This window comes from Myodes glareolus, chromosome 4 (genome assembly GCF_982192425.1).
Source record: "Myodes glareolus chromosome 4, mMyoGla1.1, whole genome shotgun sequence".
NCBI lineage: Eukaryota > Metazoa > Chordata > Mammalia > Rodentia > Cricetidae > Myodes > Myodes glareolus.
In genome coordinates, this window is record NC_142029.1 from 107,034,837 (window position 1) to 107,060,019 (window position 25,183).

The 25,183-nt window shown below is 37.4% G+C and overlaps 1 protein-coding gene across 1 annotated transcript in view; it reads left to right on the forward strand.

The window, feature by feature from the left end:
• LOC125400576 (uncharacterized) overlaps positions 1-5,503 on the forward strand; it is a 31,496-nt gene extending 25,993 nt beyond the window's left edge. The window contains 4 exon segments of the mRNA XM_087905953.1: positions 2,701-2,827; positions 3,024-3,084; positions 4,284-5,306; positions 5,392-5,503. Of these exon segments, the coding sequence (XP_087762079.1) occupies positions 2,701-2,827; positions 3,024-3,084; positions 4,284-5,306; positions 5,392-5,503 (1,323 nt within the window).
• The last annotated feature ends 19,680 nt before the right edge of the window (positions 5,504-25,183 follow it).

Below are 25,183 nucleotides of genomic sequence, written 5' to 3' on the forward strand. Positions count from 1 at the left end.
TTAATAACTCTCTGTATTACTTTTCTTCTTTCTCTCAGGCCTATGTACATTTTTTAGACATACTGTGTCTCATTTAGAGGTCTTTTATGTATGAATCTGTGTTGGGTCCCTAGAGGACAGGCCTTCACACCCCCACTTGATCTGTTTTGCACTATTGCACTTGGTTGAAAGCTGAAACAAAAACAGGAACAACCTGTTGTCTTCAGCAATGTTTCTAAGGATGTTTACCCCTAAGCCATTGAGTTACGGCGATGAGCTTCCTGCTTTTGCTGTCTTGGCCTCCCCTGCTGAGGGCTATATATACTGTGTGAGAAAGTGGAATAGTGGCTTGTCTGCAGAACCTGAAGTTGTGTTGCATGTTAATCCTGACGTTCCTCGCTCAGAAGAACGACAGTTGCTGTGCTGGTGCGGCAAATCTGTACTAATGTGTATTTGTTATTCTGTCGTGTTCTGGAGCGCTTGTTAAAATGCTAAGCACTTCTTATGAACTTAGCTATGCCTGTCCAACATGACAGAGGCAAATTTACTGCCTCTGAGAGCCATGTACATTACCCCATTTTCAGGCATACACCCGGTCTAAGTTGCCATTAGTAATCTTCTCGCAGACCCTCCAGAAGGAGTCAGAGTTGGCGCTGACAGCACAGCCCAGAAAGCCAGCATTTCAAAATTGTGAAACTTTTTAAAGCTACCTGTAAATCAGGAAAGCCTCTCTTAAAAGTGCTGCAGCACGTCACCAGTAAGTAAAGCCCATTTGGGGAAATAAATGTGGCTAAACTTCATTTTTTACTGTCTATAATTCCTTTCCAAGCTCTCTAAGATTTTAAGTGGATTTTATTTGGCTACATGGGCACCAGTTTGTTATGGGAAGCCACTCGGTAGTTCCCAGCTTCTCAGTCTGAAAATAACCACACAGAAATTGTATTAATAAATCACTGCTTAGCCCATTAGTTCTAGCTTCTTATTGGTTAACACTTACATATTAATTTAATCAATTTCTGTTAATTTGTGTATTGCCATGTGGCTGTGGCTTAGGAGGTAAAGTTCTCAGCATCTGTCTCTGGTAGGGCTCCATGACTTCTCTCTGACTCCACCTTCATCCTCCCAGCATTCAGTTTAGTCTTCCCTACCTACCTTAGAGTTGTCCTAAAGCTCTGTTATAGTCCCAAAGCTGTTTCTGTACTAAACAATGATAATCACAGCATCTAGAAGGGAATCCCACAATATGAATTTCTGTAGTCTCAATCCATTTCCAATTCTTGTACGTACTGTGTTGTGGTTGAAACTAATCAGTCAGCTTTCTTCTTTTGCTGTCATAACTTCCCCACCACCATAAACTCTATCACTGAATCACACAAGATTCAGTAGAATTAGCTGCTATTTGGTGCTAAGGTGGTTTGGTAGCCTACTGTTTATATTTTTGTTTATTTATTTTTGAAGACAAAGTTTGTCGGTGTAGACCTAGCTGTTCTGAAAGTAGTGCTATATACCAGGTTGGCTTCAAACTCAGAGAACCTCTGACTCTGACTCCCAAGTTCTGGGATTAAAGGTGGACCAGCATTCCTGGATTTTTGTGTTTTTATATTGTTGTATGATGGTTTTGTTTTTATCAAGCCTATACTGTTGTAGTGAACTTCATCCATATCTTAAATTTTAAATTTTACAGAGGGTATCATTATATTTCCCAGGATGGCATGTATTCATGACATTAATACTGCCTGTGTCTTTTGAGTCATTGGACTGCAGGTGCATAACCTTCTTTCTGCCTGTTTTGTTTGTTTGGAATTTTTATTTTAAAAAGAGTATTTAACCTATATGCACGGATATGCCCCAGTGAGTACCTGGTCCTTACACTGATCAAAAAAAGATTGTACTAGAAACCTTGACCTTGGAATAATGGATAGTTAGGATCCTCAATAGAAGTCCTTGAGCCCACCTTTATACAACACCATGAGGACGCTTTACTGTTGAGCCATCTTTCCTGCTCTGTGTTCATTATTGGTAATCAGCATATTAATTGCTATTATTTTCATTTGTCAATTTGTAACTCTTAAAATACACAGTGCCTTTTAGTAAAATCTTATTTATGTTTCAGTTCAAATTGGGGTACTTCAGATTTCTGGTAGATGAATAAAGAGTTGAAGTGAATGCATAACTTTTGTAGAAACTTCAGCAAAAGCCTATGAGTTATTTCTAACTTTTATGTTTGATTAACTTTTATCATGTGAAAGAAGTATTTAATATGTATTTCTGGCTGCCATAGAAGTGATTGTGTGGACTAGGCTGGTATTCAACTCAGAGGCAGCTAGACATACATGCCTCTGCCTTCTGAGTCCTTGGATTAGAGGACTCAATGCATCCAGCTTTTTCATCTTATTTTTCTTTTTTGTAGTTAGAAATTAATCATTCATACAATTTTTCTTATCTGTACTCTGTACTATTGATCTGTTTACATATCTTTCATTGTTGGTTAGTAGGTATTTCTCTTGCAAAGTGATTTCCCATTCAACGGGTTCATAAATGGCAATGGTGAACTTTGTATTCAGTTTGCTTCTAAAGTGACTTTGTGATTGAATTATGATGTCTATGTCATGGAATAAGTATGGGGAACACCAGAATTCTATGACTATAATGTCAAAGAAGTATATATTTACAGTGTTGTCAACATCATACTTTCTATTGGACACATGTATGGGTTTTTAGAATGCAGTGACCTATGATGATGTGCATGTCGACTTCACTTGGGATGAATGGACTTTGTTGAATCCATCCCAGAAGAGTCTCTACAAAGATGTGATGGTGGAGACCTACAGAAACCTCACCGCTATAGGTAAGACTGAATTATCTTTTATGTTTCAAATGAGGGGACAACTGTTCATTGGTTAATGATGCTCTTTTGTAATATGATTGAGATAGAAAAATGGTGTAAATAAATCAGGCATGGTTTTAAGTCTTGCTTCAAATGGTAACTAAATTTTTTACAATTTTTAATAGATAACATACATTTTTCTGGCACTGTGTTTTAGGATATAATTGGGAAGACCATAATATTGAAAAACATTGTCAAAGTTCTAGAAGACATAAAAGGTAATTTCCATGTATAAGCTGATACAGATATATCCCTGAAGAATTTGTAATGTATCCTATATCTTTTAAACCAAAACAACAATGTACATAATAAAGTACATTGTTGCTTATTAAACTATCACAAAATTATATACCTAAATTTCAGATGGGTGAATTACATTTGAAAGTCATTCTTTTAAGAAAGAAGTCAAGGAAACAATGCCTTAACCTATATTTTCATTTGATTCATAATACAATGAGCTATTCTGTAAAATTGTCAATGCATTTATTTCATATTCTTATTATAAAAGATATACATTTTGAAAAGGTGATAGGTATATCTCTGAAATTCTCTATTACGCTAATATTCCATAGAAAAGGTAGTTTAACCCATATACTTGTGACTGTGTTAAGTTTAGTGAGGGGGCAGTTAGAGTCACAAATCAAGGGTCAGCTGTTGTAGAGAGGCCTTAATCCAGATATCACAAGTCTATTAGAACAGAAAGTCAAACTGTGAACTCAATGTGGAAGCCTTATATTTGTTATTCTTTCTTTACTAAGTATATCATAAGTTCCCCTGGAGACAAGCCACATGAGCATAGGGATGTGAAAAAATATAACGTACCCCTCTCTCAGAACAAGTAGAAGATATGTAACAGTCCCCATGTTGAGTATACTTGTTGAATTTGATATACAAGTATACATTTACTTGGTTTTCTAGTCTCATTGTTAATATATCAACAAGTTCACATTTCAGAAAAGCACCATGAGTACTAGGACTGTGTGAAAACTTCTGTTTGTCCTAGTTCACTTAACAAATTTAGTATCACTCACAGTATAGGAAGCGTTATGAATGCAATAAGAGTGGTAAAACTCTGAGTTTTTTCAGTTCTCTTCAAATACATGAAAATTCTTATACAGAAAAAAAAGATTCTGTAAATGTGAACCATGTAATAAAGGCTGTTTTCAGTTATCCTCAAAGATGAAAAACATGCCTGAATGAAGGGGAAAAACAAGATTGTAACATGGTGATAAAACCTTAACATATAATTCTTCTTTAAAATAGTACTAAATTTTAAAATTAATTTATACAGATAAAAATATTCAACAGTGTATTAAATGTAGTAATTCTTTCACATGTACCGTTATCATTGTCAAACTAGACAGAAATCTTCTGTATATACTCAATGTGTTAAAGCCTTTGCGTGTCATCTTCACAGGCATGAAAAAACATATACTGGATTGAAGCCCTATGAAGAAAATGAGTGTGGTAAAGCCCTTTTACATCACGGTCATCTTCGAATGCATAATAGATCAGGCATTGGAGAGAAAGCCTATGAATGTAATCAATGTTGTAAAATCTTTGCATGTCAGCGTACTCTTCAAATGCATAAAAGAACACATACTGAAAAGAAGCTATATGAATGTAATCAGTGTGGTAAAGCCTTTTCATGTCCAAGTAAGCTCCAAAATCATAAAAGAATTCATAGTGGAGAGAAACCCTATGAATGCAATCAGTGTGGTAAAGCCTTCGCATGGAACAGTGATCTTCAAATTCATGAAAGAATCCATACTGGAGAGAAACCCTATGAATGTAATCAGTGTGGTAAAGCCTTTACTAATTCCAGTAGTTTCCAAAAACATAGAAGAACCCATACTGGAGAGAAACCCTATGAATGTAATCAGTGTGGTAAAACCTTCACACAGAGCAGTCAACTTAAAATTCATGAAAGAACCCATACTGGAGAGAAACCCTATGAATGTAATCAGTGTGGTAAAGCCTTCGCACACCACTTTCGTCTACGAAGTCATGAAAGAACACATACTGGAGAGAAACCCTATGAATGTAATCAGTGCAGTAAAGCCTTTGTGTTGAACAGTTATCTCCAAAATCATAAAAGAATGCATACTGGAGAGAAACCCTATGAATGTAATCAGTGTGGTAAAGCCTTTTCATATTCCAATAGTTTCCAAAAGCATAAAAGAACCCATAGTGGGAAGAAACCCTATGAATGTAATCAGTGTGGTAAAGCCTTTTCATATTCCAGTAGTTTCCAAAAGCATAAAAGAACCCATAGTGGAGAGAAACCCTATGAATGTAATCAGTGTGGTAAAGCCTTTGCACATCCCAGTAGTTTCCAAAAACATAAAAGAACCCATAGTGGAGAGAAACCCTATGAATGTAATTAGTGTGGTAAAGGCTTTGCACAGCACGTTCATCTTCAAAATCATGAAAGAACCCACACTTGAGAGAAACTCTATGAATGTATTCAGTGTGGTAAAGCAATTGTTGTGTCACAGTTATCCCCAGATGCATGAAAGAAGCTGTACTGGAGAGAAACCCTATGAATGTAATCAGTGTGGTGAATCCTTTTTACAGCACATTCATCTACAAAGTCATGAAATTCGCCTTGCTGGAGAGAAACCCCTACAAATGTAATCAGTGTTGTAAAGCCTTTGTGTGTCACAGTAGTCACCAAACACATGAAAGAACCCATACTGGAGAGAAACCCTATGGATATAATCAATGTGGTAAAGCCTTTGCATGTATAGTGATCTCTGGAAAAATAATAGAACCCCTACTGGAGAGAAACATTACTTATATAATTAGTGGATAAAGGCTTTATTTATCATAGTCATCTTTAAAGACATGAACTAACATTGCTGTAGATAAACTCTATGAATGTAATGAGTGTGGTAAAGCCTTTGTTCTTCACAGTACTCTTCAAATGCATAAAAGATCATACACTGGAGATAAACTCTATAAATGTAATCAGTGTGGTAAGGCATTTGCATGTATGAATAATCTAAATCATGAGAAATATCATACATCATAGAAACCCTGTAAGTGGTTTTATTGTGATAAAGTTTTGTACCTTATATTGGAGTAAAACTTTTTATGTGCAACGATCTCTTAAAATCTTTGTATATTTCAATAGACATTGACTACCTGAAAAAGATACTGAGGACTTCTTATTATAAAGTATTTGGTAATATCTTTAGCCAAAACACTTATAATAAGCTACACAATGATCTGGTTTTCCCATCTGTATGTTGTGAATGTGTTTTGTTACCATTGTTTAATAAAGAAGCTGCTTTGGGCATATGGCAGGGCAGAATATAGCAAGGCAGGAATTTCAAGCAGAGATAGAGGAGAAAAGAAAGTGGAGTCAGACTCCTTGTATCTGCTGAAGGAGACAGATGCCCTGGAACCTTACTGATAAATTACAAGTCTTGTGATAAAATACAAAATGATAGGAATGGGGTGGTTTAAGATGTCAGTGCTAGTTAACAAGCATCCTGAACCAATAGGCCAATTAGTATAGCTTGTGTGTGATTATTTTGGGTCTGGGCAGCCAGGAATGAACAAGAATCTTCTGTGTATAACACAAGACTATTTCTTCTGTAGAAATGAATTTGACATCTTCAAGCATTATGATGTCCTTTTACTACTGTTTGTACTTATAATCATGGTAAAATGAATTTATGAAGCCCTATGTGTAGGGTAAGTGGGCCAGCTAAAGAAACACATACTGACCCTGAAACCAGAGCCATTGAAATATACAATTTTGACTCTGAAATTGGAGCCAAAGAAATACATCCTGATTTTAAGATCAAGACAAAGAAACACACTTTGTTCCTGAATCCAGAGCCAATAAACGAAACACCTGACTCTCAAACCAGACTCTAAAGTTTATCAGGGGCCAGTGAAAGAACACACTTTGGCCCTGAAACAAGTGCCAAAAAACACTCTACCCTTGACCACCTGAGCATAAAACTGGCTAATACCTAAACTTCAGATCTACCAACACCTGAGCATGAAATTCAGCCAATCTCTGTATTGTTCAAGATGAAGGATTGACATCTAAACAATTCCCACCCTGAGAATCCTCTCCCTGGGAAATCTCTGCCCCTAAGAACTTCTATATAAGTTCTGCACATGTTCATTTGAAATCTGCCTATTTCTGTCCTGGCAGAGGCAGTCCTTCTCCTGGATTCTTGCCTTCCAAATGAATTTCTTTAAATTTGGGTGAAGACCTTTGACTGGGGTGATCAAAAGTTTTGTAGTGTATTTGAACAGAGAAGCTTTGGACACCTCTGCTGGCAAACCCCCTTAAAGGAGCAGAGACGAAGTAGTGATTCTTCATCAGAGACTGCAACATTTCTGCAACAGTTTCCCATCAACTCCAGTGAAGCAGAGAAGTAACAAATTGGGCTGAAGCTGAGAAAAAAAAATTGACATCTCTGTTAGGAAACTCCTCAGTCGGGTGAACAGAGAAGCATTAGACACCTCTGCTAGGAAACTCCCTTAGGGAAGTGGAGCAGAACAGCAATGGATGTCTCTGCTTTGAAGCTCTCTTAACAGAGTGAAACAGGGCACAGATGTGATGGTTCTATTTTGTAGGAGAGCAGTGTTGCTACATCCTTTAGGGGAACATCTCCCACTGGAACACAGCTTCGGGTATAGCCGGACTTCCCAATAGTCAGTATATGTCAGGGACCATCTTTGACAAGTATACCACTTACCAGGGTAGGGGTATGGGGATTAGAACATAAGTAAAGAGAATGAAGACACAAGTGAAAATAATAAAACAGAAGCATAGGATAGTACCAGGAGGTAGTTCCTGTGAATACTGTAAATCTGCCTGTATTTAATTCTTCATAAATTTTTTTAAAAAAGATTTATTTATTGTGTATATGTTTTTCTGCCTACATGCATGCCTGCAGGCCAGAAAAGGCAGCTGATGTCATTACAGATGGTTTTAAGCCACCATGTGGTTGTTGGGAATTGAACTCAGGACCGTTAGATGAGCAGGCAGTGAGTGCTCTTAATCACTGAGCCATCTTTCCAGCCCAATTTTTCATATACTTTTATACCCCAACACAACGGAGGGAAGAAGACGAAAGCCTGCTCTAGCATAATGCAAAAGACAACAAGAACAGTTACTTCCTTCAATACTTTCATCCACCAAGTCCTTAATTATTGAGAAAAACATTCTGTTATGCAGGCAGTGAACCCTTCCTAGACCAAGTATGCAAGAGGCAGTCATTCCCTAAGTCAAACCTCTTAATTCAAAGAAGTAGCAGAAGTATGAACTATGTTTGGATTCTTTCACCTTTGCTCAAGAGGGAGTTGATTTACCCGTATGGGCTCTCTTAAAGACCAAAACACAAAACAACCAGACTTTAAGTCAAGGTGTGTAGTCACATCTGTTAACAATTCTGACCAACCTCAAACTCTGACTTTCAGATAAGGTGGAAATAGGCTCATGGTTTTGGGCTTCCACAAGGATACCTTTTCACATCATAGTTGTAGGTATTCAATACACTTTCCCTATTCAACTCTAGGTATGGCCCGACTTCTAACAGTCAGGGTACCCTTTTCTTCAGAGCCCTAGGTATTGGGCTACCTTCCCTCCACAGCTTCCGTTATAGCCAGACTTCTCAACAGTCAGGATTCATTTCTCTTTATAGCTATAGGTGTCCAGTATAATTTCACAGCAGTAACTATATCCTGACATGACAGTGAGGGTACCTTTCTCTTCAGAGCCTTTTCTCCACAGTTTCAGGGATAGCCTGACTTAATAACAGTCAGGATTGCTTTCCTGTCACCTGTAGATATCCAGGATTGTAGTTGGAGACTGCTTACGCAGTTTCTGTAGCCATCTAGACCCAAATAGTCACATGGAAAATATATTAAATTCAACACTGTTTAGCCTGTTAGCTCGAGATTCTATAAACTAATTCTTACATCTTAAATTAACCCATTTCTGTTAATCTCAACACAAGGTTGGTCGCCTTATCAATAAGGTTCTGTTCTGGCATCTTTCTCCTTCAATAACTACATTGCATCTCTTTTACTCCACCTAGTCTCTCTATATATCTCTTCCAGCCTGACTATATTCTGCACTGTTGTAGGTCCAAGCAACTTTTTATTATCCAATGACAAATCATGTTCACTGCATACAGAGGGGAATCCCACATCACAGGTTATCTTCCCTTCCCAACTGTAGGTATAACCTGACTTCTGACAATCTGTTGTACAGAGGCCGCTTGTTTGGTTCCCAGCTACCCAACTAGTTTAGATCTGAAATAGCCACTCAAATACTGTATTAATTAAATCACTGCTTAGCTCATTAGCTCTGGCTTCTTATTGGCTAACCCTTACATATCAATTTATACCATTTCCATTAATTTGTGTATGGCCACGTGGCTGTGAGTTTCTGGCTAAAAATCCCAGCATATGTCTCTGGCTGCTCCATGTCATCTCTCTTCCTCTGCCATTCTTCCTCCTAGCATTCTGTTCAGTTTTTCCTGCCTACTTATGTTCTGCCTATCAACAGGCCAAGGCAGTCTTTTATTCATTCATGGTAATCACAACACAAAGGGGGGAATCCCACATCAAATCAGGATATCTTTTTCCCACAGCCGTAGATATCCAGACTACCTTCCTTTCTTAGTTGTAGGTATAGCCTACAATTGTCTTCTGACAGAATAACTGTCCCTCCAGAGCTATAGCATGTGCACTATGCATGTAAACAATAATGTAACCCTTTTTCTTAAATTAAACGGAATCACTGATTCAGGCGTAAAACTTTATTGATTCACATTTGTTCCTTTTCTGTTGTAGTGATATAATTTCTCTATATAAAAATTATAAAATTATAAATATTAATTTGGCCTTTGGGGTATTCCCGCCATCCTTATCTCCCTGGCTGCTCCACAGGGGCAGCTTCCCCCAGCTAATCCCTCTCTCCTGCTACGCCATCCCAGCTTTCGGCCTGGAACCCCTCCCGTCCTCGCTCCCTTTTTCGGGGCTTAAATTCCCCCATCTCAGCCGGAGTGGGCACCGCGGCCCGGGGCAGGCGGTGAGTGCAAAGGGACCGGAGTCCCTTTGTTCGGATAGCCGGCCTGCAGCAAGCTAAGACCGCAGGCAGCGAGTCTTCTGATCAGCGAGGGGCTCTGATCCTGTGGAGGGGTGAGTGTGTTGACCGCCATACAACTCAGATTAGGTACACACTGTATTCCCGCCATCCTTATCTCCCTGGCTGCTCCACAGGGGCAGCTTCCCCCAGCTAATCCCTCTCTCCTGCTACGCCATCCCAGCTTTCGGCCTGGAACCCCTCCCGTCCTCTCTCCCTTTTTCGGGGCTTAAATTCCTCCATCTCAACCGGGGTGGGCACCGCGGGTCGGGACAGGTGGTGAGTGCAAAGGGAAGGAAGTCCCTTGGTTCTAAGAGCCTGCCTGCAGTGAGCTAAGACTGCAGGCAAAGTGATTCCTGGTTAGCAAGGGACACTAATCCAGTAGAAGAAGACCCAGCGGAGGGAAGAGCCATTGGAGGGCATCTGAAAGAAGAGATGGGCAGGTGCCAAGGCAAAAATTCCTCCAACAATCTGAAAAACAACATGAAAACACCAGATCCCAGCGATCTTACGACAGAAGGACTTGAACGCCCTATTCCGGAAGAAGTGGAAAACAGTGTCATTATGAAAGCAATAGAGTCTCTTAAATAGGGTATGAATAACTCACTTAAAGAATTAGAAGACAAATATAACAAAAAGATGGAAGAAATGTGTAAAGAAATGGAAGACAAATATAACAAAAAGGTTGAAGAAATGAGTAAATTCGTAAATGATACCCTGGGAAACCAAGAAAAAGGTAATGGAATCAGTTAAGAATTGAAAACTGAAATGGAGGCAGTGAGGAAAACTCAATCCGAGGGCCGGCTGGATATGGAAAACCTAGGTAAACGAACGGAGACTACAGAATCAAGCTTAACCAATAGAATACAAGAGATAGAAGAACGAATCTCAGATTATGAAGACACCATAGAGAAAATAAATGCCCTGACCAAAGAAAACAGCAAATCCAACAAATTCTCATCACAAAACATTCAGGAAATACGGGACATAATAAAGAAACCAAATCTAAGAATAATAGGAGTAGAAGAAGGAGAAGAATTGCAGATCAAAGGTCCAGAAGATATATTCAACAAAATTATAGAAGAACACTTTCCCATCCTAAAGAGGGATATTCCTATGAAGGTGCAAGAAGCATACAGAACACCGAATAGATTGGATCAGAAAAAAACATCCCCTCGCCATATAATAATCAAAACACAAAGCAGTCAGATTAAAGAAAGAATATTAAGAGCTGCAAAGGAAAAAGGTCAAGTAACCTATTAAGGTAAACCTATCAGACTTACACCAGACTTCTCTATAGAAACCATGAAAGCCAGAAGGTCCTGGATAGAGGTACTGCAGAAATTAAGGGACCATGGATGCAAGCCCAGATTAATATACCCAGCCAAGCTTTCATTCAATATCAACGGAGAAAACAAAATATTCCAGGATAAAAACAAATTTAAACAATACGTAACTACTAATCCAGCCTTACAGAGAATACTAGAAGGAAAATTACATCCCAAGGAATCCAACATTGCCAACACTGACTACAATAATTCAGACATCTAGCGACCCTTCACTAGCACAATTCAAAGAAGGAAAACACATACACTCTATTACCCCCCCCCCCCAAAAATGACTGGAGTCAACAACCACTGGTCATTAATATCTCTTAATATCAATGGACTCAATTCACCTATAAAGAGGCACAGACTTAGAGATTGGTTACGAAAACAGGATCCAACATTCTGCTGTTTACAAGAAACACACCTCAACCACAAAGACAGACACCTACTCAGAGTAAAGGGTTGGGAAAAGGTTTTCCAAGCAAATGGACCTAAGAAACAAGCGGGTGTGGCCATTCTAATATCTAACAAAATCGACTTCAAACTAAAATCAATCAGAAGAGATGGAGATGGACATTTCACACTCATAACAGGAACAACTCATCAGGAAGAAGTCTCAATCCTGAATATCTATGCCCCTAATGTAAAGGCACCCACATATGTATAAGAAACTCTTCTAGAACTCAAGGCAGTCATCAAACCACACACGCTAATAGTAGGAGACTTCAACACTCTTGTCTCACCAATGGACAGGTCAATCAGACAGAAACCAAACAGAGAATTAAGAGATTTATTGGAGGTATTGAATCAAATGGACTTAACAGACATCTATAGAACACTCCACATAAATAGGAAAGAATATACCTTCTTCTCTGCAGTTCATGGAACCTTCTCGAAGATTGACCACATACTCGGTAACAAAGCAAACTCCCACAGATACAAAAAAATATTAGTAACCACCTGTGTCTTGTCAGACCACCATGCATTAAAATTAGAATTCAACAACAACACTACCCCCAGGAAGTCAACAAACTCATGGAAGTTGAACAGTCAACTACTAATTCACCCCTGGGTCAGGGACGAAATTAAGAAAGAAATTAAAGTCTTCCTTGAATTTAATGAAAACAAAGACACAACATACTCAACCCTATGGGACACTATGAAAGCAGTGCTAAGAGGAAAGTTCCTAGCAATAGGTGCCCAACTAAAGAAAACGGAGAAAGCACACATTGGAGACCTAACAGCACACTTGAAAGCTCTCGAAAAAAAAGAAGCTGATTCACCCAGGAGGAGTAGAAGACTGGAAATAATCAAACTGAGGGCTGAAATCAACAAAATAGAAACAGAGAAAACAATCCAAAGAATCAGTGAATCAAAAAGCTGGTTCTTGGAGAAAATCAACAAGATTGACAAACCCCTATCCAAACTAATCAAACGGCAGAGAGAGAACTTGCAAATTAATAGGATCAGAAATGAAAAGGGGGATATAACTACAGACACAGAGGAAATTCAGAGAATCATTAGATCTTACTATGAAAGTTTATATGCCACAAAATTGGAAAATGTAAAAGAAATGGACATTTTTTTAGATAAGTACCATATACCAAAGTTGAACCAAGAACAGGTGAACAATCTAAATAGACCTGTTAGTCGCGAAGAATTAGAAGCTGTTATCAGAAATCTCCCTGCGAAAAAAAGCCCAGGACCAGATGGTTTCAATGCAGAATTCTACCAGAACTTCCAGGAAGAGCTAATTCCTATACTCCTTAATGTATTCCATAATATAGAAACAGAAGAGTCATTGCCAAACTCCTTTTATGAAGCTACAGTTACCTTAATACCAAAACCACATAAAGACACAACCAAGAAAGAGAATTACAGGCCAATCTCACTCATGAACATCGACGCGAAAATTCTCAATAAAATCCTGGCAAACCGTATCCAGGAACACATTAGAAAAGTTATTCATTATGATCAAGTAGGCTTCATCCCAGAGATGCAGGGCTGGTTCAACATACGCAAATCTATCAATGTAATCCATCATATAAATAAACTGAAAGAAAAAAACCATATGATCATTTCATTGGATGCTGAAAAAGCATTTGACAAAATTCAACACCCATTTATGATAAAGGTGTTGGAGAGACTGGGGATACAAGGATCATACCTAAATATAATAAAAGCAATATACAGCAAGCCGACAGCTAACATCAAATTGAATGGAGAGAAACTCAAAGCCTTTCCACTAAAATCAGGAACGCGACAAGGCTGTCCACTCTCTCCATACCTCTTCAATATAGTGCTTGAAGTTCTAGCAATAGCAATAAGACAACATAAGGAGATCAAGGGGATTCGAATTGGAAAGGTTGAAGTTAAACTTTTGTTATTTGCTGACGATATGATAGTTTACATAAGTGACCCCCAAAACTCTACCAAAGAACTCCTACAGCTGATAAACACCTTTAGTAACGTGGCAGGATACAAGATCAACTCCAAAAAATCAGTGGCCCTCCTATACACAAAGGATAAAGAAGCAGAGAGGGAAATCAGAGAAACATCACCTTTCACGATAGCCACAACAAGCATAAAATATCTTGGGGTTACTCTAACCAAGGAAGTGAAAGACCTATTTGACAAAAACTTTAAGTCTTTGAAGAAAGAAATTGAGGAGGATACCAGAAAATGGAAAGATCTCCCTTGTTCTTGGATTGGGAGGATCAACATAGTAAAAATGGCAATTCTACCAAAAGCAATCTATAGATTCAATGCAATCCCCATCAAAATCCCATCAAACTTCTTCACAGACCTTGAGAAAACAATAATCAAGTTTATTTGGAAAAACAAAAAACCCAGGATAGCCAAAACAATCTTATACAATAAAGGAACTTCAGGAGGCATTACCATCCCTGACTTCAAACTCTATTACAGAGCTACAGTATTGAAAACAGCTTGGTATTGGCATAAGAACAGAGAAATCGACCTTTGGAATCGAATAGAAGACCCGGATATTAAACCACAAACCTATGAGCACCTAATTTTTGACAAGGGAGCTAAAGGTATACAATGGAAGAAGGAAAGCATCTTTAACAAATGGTGCTGGCATAACTGGATGTCAACCTGTAGAAGGATGAAAGTAGATCCATACCTATCACCATGCACAAAACTCAGGTCCAAATGGATTAAAGACATCAACATTAATCCGTCCACTTTGAACCTGATAGAAGAGAAAGTGGGAAGTAGTCTACAAGATATAGGCACAGGAGGCCTCTTCCTAAGTAGGACCCCAGCAGCACAGACAATAAGAGAAACAATGAATAAATGGGATCTACTGAAACTGAGAAGCTTCTGTAAAGCAAAGGACACTGTCAGTAAGACAAAAAGGCTGCCTTCTGACTGGGAGAAGATCTTCACCAACCCCTCATCAGACAAAGGTCTGATCTCCAAAATATACAAAGAACTCAAGAAACTAGGCACTAAATCTCTAATTAACCCAATTAAAATAATGGGGTACTGAACTGGGAATTAAATATGAGTCGTCTGGAGAGCAGACAGTGCTCTTAACCTCTGAGTCATCTCTCCAGCCTCTATTCTCATGTCTATACTAATTTATTTATTTGTTTATCTATTTATTTATATCAGTTTTATGATTTGTTTTATTCATTTAGTCCTTTGTTCAGGATCTCTCTCTATAGTACTGGAAATAACTGCCTAGACCAGTATGGCCTCCAATTTACACAAATCTGTCTGTCTCTGCTAATATTAAAAGAGTGCACCTGGACAACTGGCTTCCATTTGTTTGTTTGATTAATCATTTACTTGTTTATAATTTATTTTTTTTACTTGCTAAGTTTTTTGAGATTGTTGTAGACAGTGAGTGGTCTTGCCTGGAAACACAGATATCTGAAACTAGGACTCTTGAAGGTTTCTGATAACATTACCAAGTTAAAGAAATAGAAGAAAGCTAGGCATGGTGGTGCATGCCTTTAATCTCAGCACTGGAGTCAAGTTTGTCTGTCAAACATTTTCATGGTAGGGTTGTTGGCACCTTTGTAAGATCAGCAGCTGTTGTTTCCTGTTTTTGTACAACCTGAATGGTTGGTGACTGTTCTTTATAAAATGTCATAATATTTTTTTCAGAAACATAATTTACTTATGGTTTGTTACTAAGATTGGAGAAATGGGCACCTGAGTGCTCCATTCCTGTAACAAATTATGTCCCCACAAATTCAATGCTATGTTAGCCACACATGGCTTTTGAAGGCATAAGTCACAAACACTTCCACACCAGTTTGGAACTATGATTAATAGAATGGTTATTTATTTAAAAGTAAAAAGAACTTACAGATCACTGTCCCAGACAACAGCCCTCTGCGTGATCAGAAAAGGAGTCTAGTAGCCGGAAGCAGAGCCAGAAGTAAGAGAGCAAGCACAGGGATACTGGTGTTTTTAAAGCAAAAGGGACCACACCCAAGTGGGCTGGTATCTTAGTCTATTGGATAAGGAGCAGAAGCAGTTCCCGTGGCACTTGTCCCCTTTTTTATGTAAGAGAGTTCTAAACCTACTACAAAATTATATACAATAAGAACAAATATCCTATTTTAAGTAGCTTAAGTCTTGTATAATAAATAACTTGGCCAAGTCATGAGAGGAAAGTAACTACATTTATATAGAGTTCAACCCCATCTAAAATCTGAGAATAGAAAAACCCCATCTAAAATCTGAGAATAGAAATAATGTTACCTGAGTAATTAGGAAGTACAATCAAACAACTTCCCAAACATGCAACAAATCACAGAGACAACTGGCTACCTGGGCAATCACCCAAAGTCATGTTTGCAGCATTGACGCAACCAACTTTGGTTAAGGCCTAGAATAACTGACAGATTATTTTTAACAGGCAAGAAAATTTTCAAAACTATCTTACCCTGTCTTTGCAAGATTTGACAGTTCTGTATATCCATTTCCAGATACTATGTATATTGTCAGTAGTAGAGGTATGGGCAGTTCCTTGCCCAGTGGCCAGTTTTTCCAAGAAGACAAGCTCCAACTGGAGTGTCTTCAGTGCTCAACGATCTCTCGGGAATAGATCAGTGCTGCCAGGAGCAATTGTGTCTCACTACACAGAACTCTAAGTTAGATTAAATGCCATTTTCTAAAGCTCTTTGAAGAGGATGAAGATTATTTTATACAGAATATAATCTTTATGTATATAATGAACCTGATTAGTCTAACTATAAACATGACAAACATAGATGACTATTGAGCTACAATTCTTAATAACTATGTAATTTAAAGACTTAGAGAATAAACAGCTGTGCAATAAATGAGGACAATGACCTCCAGATGTAAACAATGTACAAGTATACATTGCAATATGCTAAATATATATATATATACATATATATATATCAATACATAAATAATTTATAAGTATCTTAATCAGAGGTAAAAATGTACACTGCAATATGGAAAATAGATATATCAATACAATATATATATCAATACATAAAAATGGTTTAAACAGAGGTGGAAGCATGCATGCATACAATAATTTTGTATCCACATGCAAATATCTATGCCAACATAATTATCTATAAACAATAACTCACAAATACCAATCTTTTATCTCTTTATCCAATTTCCCCCCATTTTTTTCAAAAAATATCCCTGAGCTTGTAAAATTCCTCCTTCAACCCTCAATCATATACTAATTATATTCATCCTGTAAGTGATGTCCCTATACCTGAGGACAAACTTTACTGGGAGAGGGGATGTCATCCTCTAGAATTACTTCCAGCTGTCATAAGGGTGACATTTTTTTCTGGGGGATCCTGTAAAAATAAAATGATGTTTAAATTTCAAGATTAATGTCTGGTAAGATTACAAATAGTTTCTGAGTAATTTGTGGAGGTCTGGCCAGAATGTTGTAAAAGATGTGCACCATTTCAGCTAACCAAGTTGGAATCATCTTGTGCAGCTGGTGCACAAAACAGGTCTTGAAGTAGACATTATATCAACCAGGTGGAGTTGTTATGTGGCCCCATCTTCTTCCTGGAATCTTCAAAAATTACTGCAGGAAAATTCATAGTTCATTGTGGAACTTAAACATTATTTATATAGAAATATAAACATATATATTCAATAAAAAGTATGATAAGGACAAAAATAGATATGAATAAAAACAAAAATGTTTTCTAAATTCTTTTTTCTTTCTGTCCCACATCAATCGGCTCTTGACATGAGACAGAAACTCTGGGTTTTTTCTTTTAACGACATACTTGGATTTAAAGAAGGACAGAGCATTGCCAACTCTAAAACCAACTCTATAAACTCATAAACATATACATACCTATACACACATACATGTATAGGTATGTATACATTGTATCATTTGTATTTATGAACTATATTTGATTTTCATAATAATTCTTATTGGGTAGTTATTTTTCTACCTGTCCTCATGCAAACATCAGGGGTTTCTTTAATTTTTGAAGATGAGTATTTTCCTGCAATGACAAGAACAGGACCCTGCCCCCATCCTAAATTCTTTTCTTGTGACTTGTATGGATATCACCAGTGTGGATGAGCTGTCATTTCTGGGTTTCAATAGGTTTCTCCTTTTCAAAGCGAATCTTTGTTAATTTTTATGGTATCCATATTTTGTTCATCTCCTGTGGAAACAAGAGCAAAACCTCTTCCCCAGTGTTGTACATCTCCTGGTTTCCATTGTGAAGTGAACACATCCTTAAAATTTACTGATTGATTCAATTCAGAAGTTTTTTCCATTATCCAATGCCTCTCCACTGCTGTTGTTCCTTTCTCATTAGTGTTAAGAAAATTTAAGTTTAATAAAGCATTATGCAATCTATTTCTGGGGGTATTTCCATCCCTTTCTGTTTATTCAGCATATCCTTTATAGTATGATTTGATCTTTGTATAACTGCCTGACCTGTAGGATTATTTTGTATACCTGTAATGTGCTTTTTATTATAATAAGCAAAAAAGTGTTTCATTTTCTTAGATACATATGCTGGACCATTGTCTGTCTTTATTTTTGCAGGTATACCCATGATGGTCGTAACTTACAATAAATGTGTGATTACTGAATCACCTTTTTCTGAGCTCAGGGCAGTTGCCCATTGAAAACCTGAATACGTATCTATGGTGTGGTGTACATATTTTAATTTACCAATTTCATAAAGTGGAATGCATCCATCTGCCAGATGTCATTCCTTTGAGTACCCTTTGGGTTACTCCCTGCAGCAATGGTGTTTGAGTATAGAAAGAACAAGTAGGACAACTCTTTATGATCTCCTTTGCTTGTTACCATGTAACAGAAAACTCTTTCTTTAAGCCTTTTCTATTGACTTGATTTTTTTTTATGAAATTCTGTGTCCAGTTATTGGTGCATCATGTACAATTTGAGGAAGAATCCAAGAAGTTCTCTTTATGAGGTTAAGTCTATCACTTTTGGGATAGTTGCTATTAATTTCTCAAAAAACAATTAGCACAAGTTCTTTGTCATGGTTTATAGTCTTGCCATAACTTTTTTATTTCATCAGTACTAAAAGGCACTATAATTTCTGCTGAGTCTATACCTGCTATTTGACGAAGTCTCAGTTTACATTTTATAATTAATTCAGAGACTTTTTCCACATAAGCTTTTTATTTTTTTACTTGGTTTATGTGGTATAAATATCCATTCTAAAATAATATCTTCCCTCTGCATTAAAATCCCTGTAGGAGAAATTCTGGAAGGCAATATGACTAGGATACAACTAAAATTTGGGTTCACTCTATCCACATGTGCCTCCTGTAATTTTTCCTCAACCATTGACAGTTCCTTTTTTGCTTCAGCTGTTAATTCTCTGGGACAATTCAAATCTTTATCACCATCTAAGGTTTTGTTTAAATGAATCATTAGATCAGGTGTTATCCCAACAGCTGGTCATAGACTAGAAATGTCTCCTAACAATCTTTGAAATTCATTAAGAGTTCATCACCCGTCTCTCCTAATCTGTGCCTTTTGTGTTCTAATTTTCTGTAAACCTATTCTGTAACCTAGGTAATTAACAGAATCTCCTCTTTGAATCTTTTCAGGAGCAATTTGTAATCCCCATTTAGGCAAGACTTTTTTTTACTTCTTCAAACATCCTTTCTAAAGTATTTTACTCTATGTTCTTCTGGCCCAATACATCAAACCATCTCACACTCTGCTTTACGTTAGATGAAGTTCAATCCGTAAAAACATTTACCTCCTTAAGGGTTCAAACTGGATGCCAAGATCCTGGTGCAATTATTTTTACATCCACATGTGTGTCTACCAGACATCCAGTGACAACATAATTTGTTCATATTTTTGATTTTGGTCTTTGTTCTTTAACAGGAGTCTGAAAAAATACTTGTTAATGTTTTTTTCTTGAAATTGTTGTTCTTTCTTTTATAGCTGTTCTATCATCCAGAGCAATATGGATTTTTTTTCAACAGACATTAGGTTCTTAAATTGATCTGGAAAAGAGTTTTCTTCACAATGACAGGAAACAAATAAATCTGATTTGGCACAGGGGCCTGCAAGAGGCCCCTCATGGAGTTTCCAGACAGCAATGGGTTATCTTGACTGTCCCTTGTTGATCTTCATTCATTCAGTCCAATGTCTCCTTTTGCCACACTGTCTGCATAATCCAGAGGGAGAGGTGCTCTGAATGGATTATGTTTAGAAAAAAAATTGTCTCTAGGAACACCCTGCTTATGATCCCTTTTAAGATGACCTTGTTTGCCATAATTGAAACACTTGACATTTTGTTTTTTCTTCAAATCTCTGGAAATCATCTCTTCTATGCAAGCATCATCATGGTCAAGAGATTCAATATTGATTGTATCTCAGATCCATTCCTCCAAAGGTGCTCATCTTGACTTTTTATCCCTTGTCATGGAGAATTAGCCTTTTCAAAAGCTAGAGATTTAATCATTATTTTTCTAGCTTCTGAATTTGGTATGATTCTATTTACTGCTGATGTCAGTCTTTGTAATCAATTAGCAAAGTTTTGGGCTTGTATGACTTTAGTAAATGACTCAATCTTCTTTCCTACTTCTTCAGTTCTTTCTCAGGCAATCAAGGCTGCTGCACATCATAAAGTCAGGGTTTGGCCATCTTGTAGGGATTTGCCTTTCTATATTAGTATAATCTCCTTCTCCAAGAAGTTGATCTTGGGATATTTCCATACCTCTAGCTCTACTACATTGTACTATTGTCTTAGCCTCTTCTTTTCACCAGGTCCTCCATTGTAATTGTAGACCAGTCTCCAAGACTGCTGTAACCAAGTCTCTCCAGTCTTGAGCAATAATTCTATTTTAATACAAGTTGACCACAGGTTTACCACTTACTCACAAGTAGTGAATGCATGCCATATGAGACTATCAATCACTTCCTTGAATCTCCTTAAATTTAACATTGCTGCAGGAGTCTAATCAGCTCTTCTAGAGCCTTGGGAATATCTATCACTTGACAATTGCTGTAAGTTTAGCAGATATATTGAGGTGGGTTGTTTGAAAACCTTAGGCTATTTTTCTCTAACATTATAATGCAATGCTGAAATCAGTTCTCCTTTAAATTACTCTGTCTGGATTTGAATGTCCCTATGATCTGTTTTATTAACTTTTTCTATGGCCTGTATCTTGGCACACATACCAAACAACTTTTTAAGAGATAAACCAAGAATTATCAAACTGATAACAAGGATTATTACAATGATAATTAACAGCACATCAATTCTAGTTATGTTCATTATTCCTTTATTTAATTGTTCCATTTTTAAATTATGCATTGTATAATCATACAGAGATCTATTGTAATTGTGTTTCCCATTTTTAATGTGGGAAAAACTATCTTGTTTAACTAACTCCTCCCTTTAAGAATTTCAATTTTGTCACCAAATCTGCTGACAATGATGATGAAGATGTGAAGCTGACTGCTACTGTGTAGAACAGTAAAAGCCTTTTTCCAAGGCAGCTACCTAATCTGGCCGCAGTCCAAAAGTGGGAATTGGGAAATCCCATCAGGAGAGAAGAAAAGAGAGCCTTTTGGTAGGTGTGTGACTCTGGCCACGTGTAACTCGGGCCTTTGATGGTGGCTGCAAACCACTAGCAAATGGCTTTTGAGAGAAGTCATACCCCAAAAGTTGGGTGCCAAATCAAGCACAAATTTTAATTGGTCTTAATAATAAAAACTCAGAGTCAGCTATCAGGGTGAAAGCTGAAGGATCAGAGAAGATGAGCAATCAGTCACTGGATAGAACTGGATGTTACTGAACATGAGTGTCAAATGATACAGACTGGTAACATTGACATGAAAGGCAAGGCAAGTCTCACTGTGATTGCTTAGTCCTGTCCCATCAATGAAGGTGGGAGGGGTTTTCCTGAGTTTACTGACAGTCCTTTAAATGTATCCTGGGCTGTGTGCAGTGTCCATGTCTTAATCCAAGTGCCAAGAAGGCAGAATCAGGCAGATCTCTGATTGGCAGGTCAGCCTGGTATAGTTAGTGAGTTCCAGAAATGCTGGGCTACATAGAAAGACCCTGTTACAAAGCCTATATGTTAAAAGAGAAAAGACACCTGTATTTGTCCTCTGACCTTCACATACACACTTAGGAGCATCCTCCATACTCATCTAACTAATCGATTAAATAATCAAGGGGTCCCAGAACAGAAATTTGCTATTCATAGTCCTGAATAATGTGTAAAGATGGTCCCCAATTAAGGGTTGGGTGTGGTGGTATATAATTTTAATCCCAGCATTGAGGGTGCAAAGGTGGTGGTGGTGGTGGTGGTGATACACAGTGCTCAATGACAACCTTGAGACCCAAGTCCATTGTTTGTAGACTACAAAGTGAAAAATTGGCAGGCTCTTTCTTAGTAATCTTGGATGGACATATCTGACTCTGACTTTGTGTAAGATGTAAAGTTCTCTTTCAACAAAAAGCTTTTAGTCTAGTTGAACTTGTTTTGAGTTGAAAATGAACTTATTGTGTGTAGTTGGCAAGGCAGGCTTTAAGGAATCTGTAGTCCTTGTGGGACAATAGATCTAGTTATAAAGGGTGTTCTCCCATATATTCTCTTTAAAAATTTTTTCATTGAGGTATATATATTTCTCCACTTCCCTCCCATCTTCTCCCCTCCCCTTCAACCCTCTCCCATGGTCCCCATGCTCCTGATTTTCTCAGGAGATCTTGTTTTTTTCTACTTCCTCTGTAGATTAGATCCATGTATGTCTATCTCAGGGTCCTCTTTGTTGTCTAGGTTTTCTGGGATTGTAAATTGTAGTCCCAACATATATTCTATAAATCAAAACTATATATCTAAATAAAATATTTGACCATCCATGGATATGTGTGATCATATATTGAAATGCAATCATAAGATTACATGTACACATTGTATGGAAATGCATGCTAATAGGGAGATATCCAAGCTGTTATTGCACAAACAAAATTACTGATGAAAACAAGTTTTCAGACTAAGTATAATTGTGCCATGGCCTGCATTAACTTGTGATAAATGCTCTTGACAGATAGCAGTGACATATATATGTATATGGCTTAGTTTAAGGTATTGCTTTTCAAATAACACTGTTCTTAAAGACATGGGATTAATAGGATATTATAATAGAAAGTATGTTGTAAAATAGCAATGGTGTTTAAGGCTACAGTTGATTTTTTAACAAAATAAATGTAGACTTACTAGCCTGCCTTTTGTTTATTTATTTTAATAATAATTCAGGATCAGCCACTTTGGTTTCCCGCCCAGGTTTTTCTAAGACAGGGTTTCTTCATGTAGCCTTGGCTAATCTAGAACTAGTTCTGTTTACAAGAATAGACTGGAAGTCAGAGATCTGCCTGCTGGGGTTAAAAGGTGTGTGCACCATCATCACCTGGCTTCATTTTTATATTAATGTTTCAATCACTTCTGTTCTTATCTTTCTGGTTGCTCAGGTTTCTGAGTTTATCATGAATGTTCTCTTGGAATGATAAAGTTTGATTTCACATTTTGTATGCAGAAGGGACACAAAATATAATATCTGCAATATCATGTTCATCTTGGTTGCCAAGTACTGAAAAATCATATTTTGGAACAGGTTTCTTTCATGTGTTTTTATTCTGGTGCTATTTATGTTGACCAGGATGTCCTTCTCCCTGATAGCTGCCTGCCTCTGTCCTCCTCCTCGAGTTCTCCAATTAAAAGTAGTCACCACCATGACAGGCAGTTTCTTCTTGGTGTCCTACAATCATAAACCATCACAATTCTATTAGTTCAGGATTTTGACTGTGAGATTCAAGATTATGACTAAATTTTTAACATGACATCTGACATGGCTTGTCAGAACTTTCAGCTGGCTTTGGAGAATTGTGTCCCATTGGACTAGACAGAAGACACTAGACTGAGCTGTCCAATGATATTCAGTGACCTGAGTTCCCTCGCATATTCATTGGTCTGAAGGACCTTTGAACTTTTGCCTTGTAGAGGGGTGAGCATGAATCTCACCAGAGAACAAGTGTGCCTTGCCATTATGACTAAGAATGGGTTTCTTTTTGAGAGAAGAAACATGCTTGTAAATCAAGGCAACTATGGGAGAAGACACTGCTCAGATGCACTAAAGTATTACCTCCACCAGGTGGCACCCCACACCTGGGATGCACACTCTTATTTTTGCAGGACAAGCACATCAGGGCGTGGGCGCAGCAGCATCACTTCTCATTTTCCTTGTATGCATTTTGATCATATACTTCCCCTCCCCCTACCAATAGTCTATGAAACTTTGGAAACCAAAATAATACTGGTCTAAAAGAAAAAAAGAAACATATTGATAAAATGACTCCTAATGATATTCTGATATACTGAAAGATCAATTCCTTGATCAACCATCATCAGAAAAGCTTCTTCCTACAGCAGATGGGAACAAATACAGAGACCTAGAATCAGACATTGCACAGAGAATGAGAGCCCTTGGAACACTCATCCCCCCAAATGGGATGTGTCCTTGAAATCCAAGACCTCAGAGCTCAGGGAATCCCATGAAAGAGAAGTTGGAAAATAGTTTATGAGCCTGAGGGAATGTTGGATGCCAAGAAAACAGAGCCCAACGAACAAGCATGAACAAAGCTTTTATGGATTCACAGAGACTGAAGCAGAATGGACAGGGCCTGCAGTGGTCTGCTAGGTCCTCCAAGTATATATTATGAGTTCCAGTTTAGTATTCTTATGGGATTCCAAAATGTGGTGAGTATGTGTGCCTTGGATCCGAGAGCCTTCTTTTGGAATCTTTGCTTAATATTAATTTGTTTTTTTTCCAATTTTGTTATGATAGTTTTTGCTTTATCTTATCATATTTTATCTTGTTATATTTTAAAATTTAATGAATGAATGACTTAACAAATGAAAATCTAGACACGACTATAAAGACTAAATATGAACTGTCACTTATACCTGCTGTGAGAGGGATAATCACTTTTCTCCAATCAATTTCTATTGCACACTGAATATACAGGACAGACCTCATTTTTTGGTGTAAATAATCAACATATAATGGACTCTACATTTTATGTTTGTGTTTTTATTTTGTTACAATATTGTGGCTTTATTTTCTTTATATATTTATTTTGTTTTCTTTGGGGGCATTAGTTTTTATTTATTTCCTTGGTTTTGGAGGATTCATTGTCTTATAGTATTTTTGTTTGATTTTTGATAAAGAACTTGAAGTTGTGTGGGTATGGAGAGGGGAATGATTTGGAAATACTTCCTGAAAGGGAAGAATATGCTATAATATATTTAAATCATACAAATGTAATAAAAGAGAGAAATAAAAATATGTTTGTA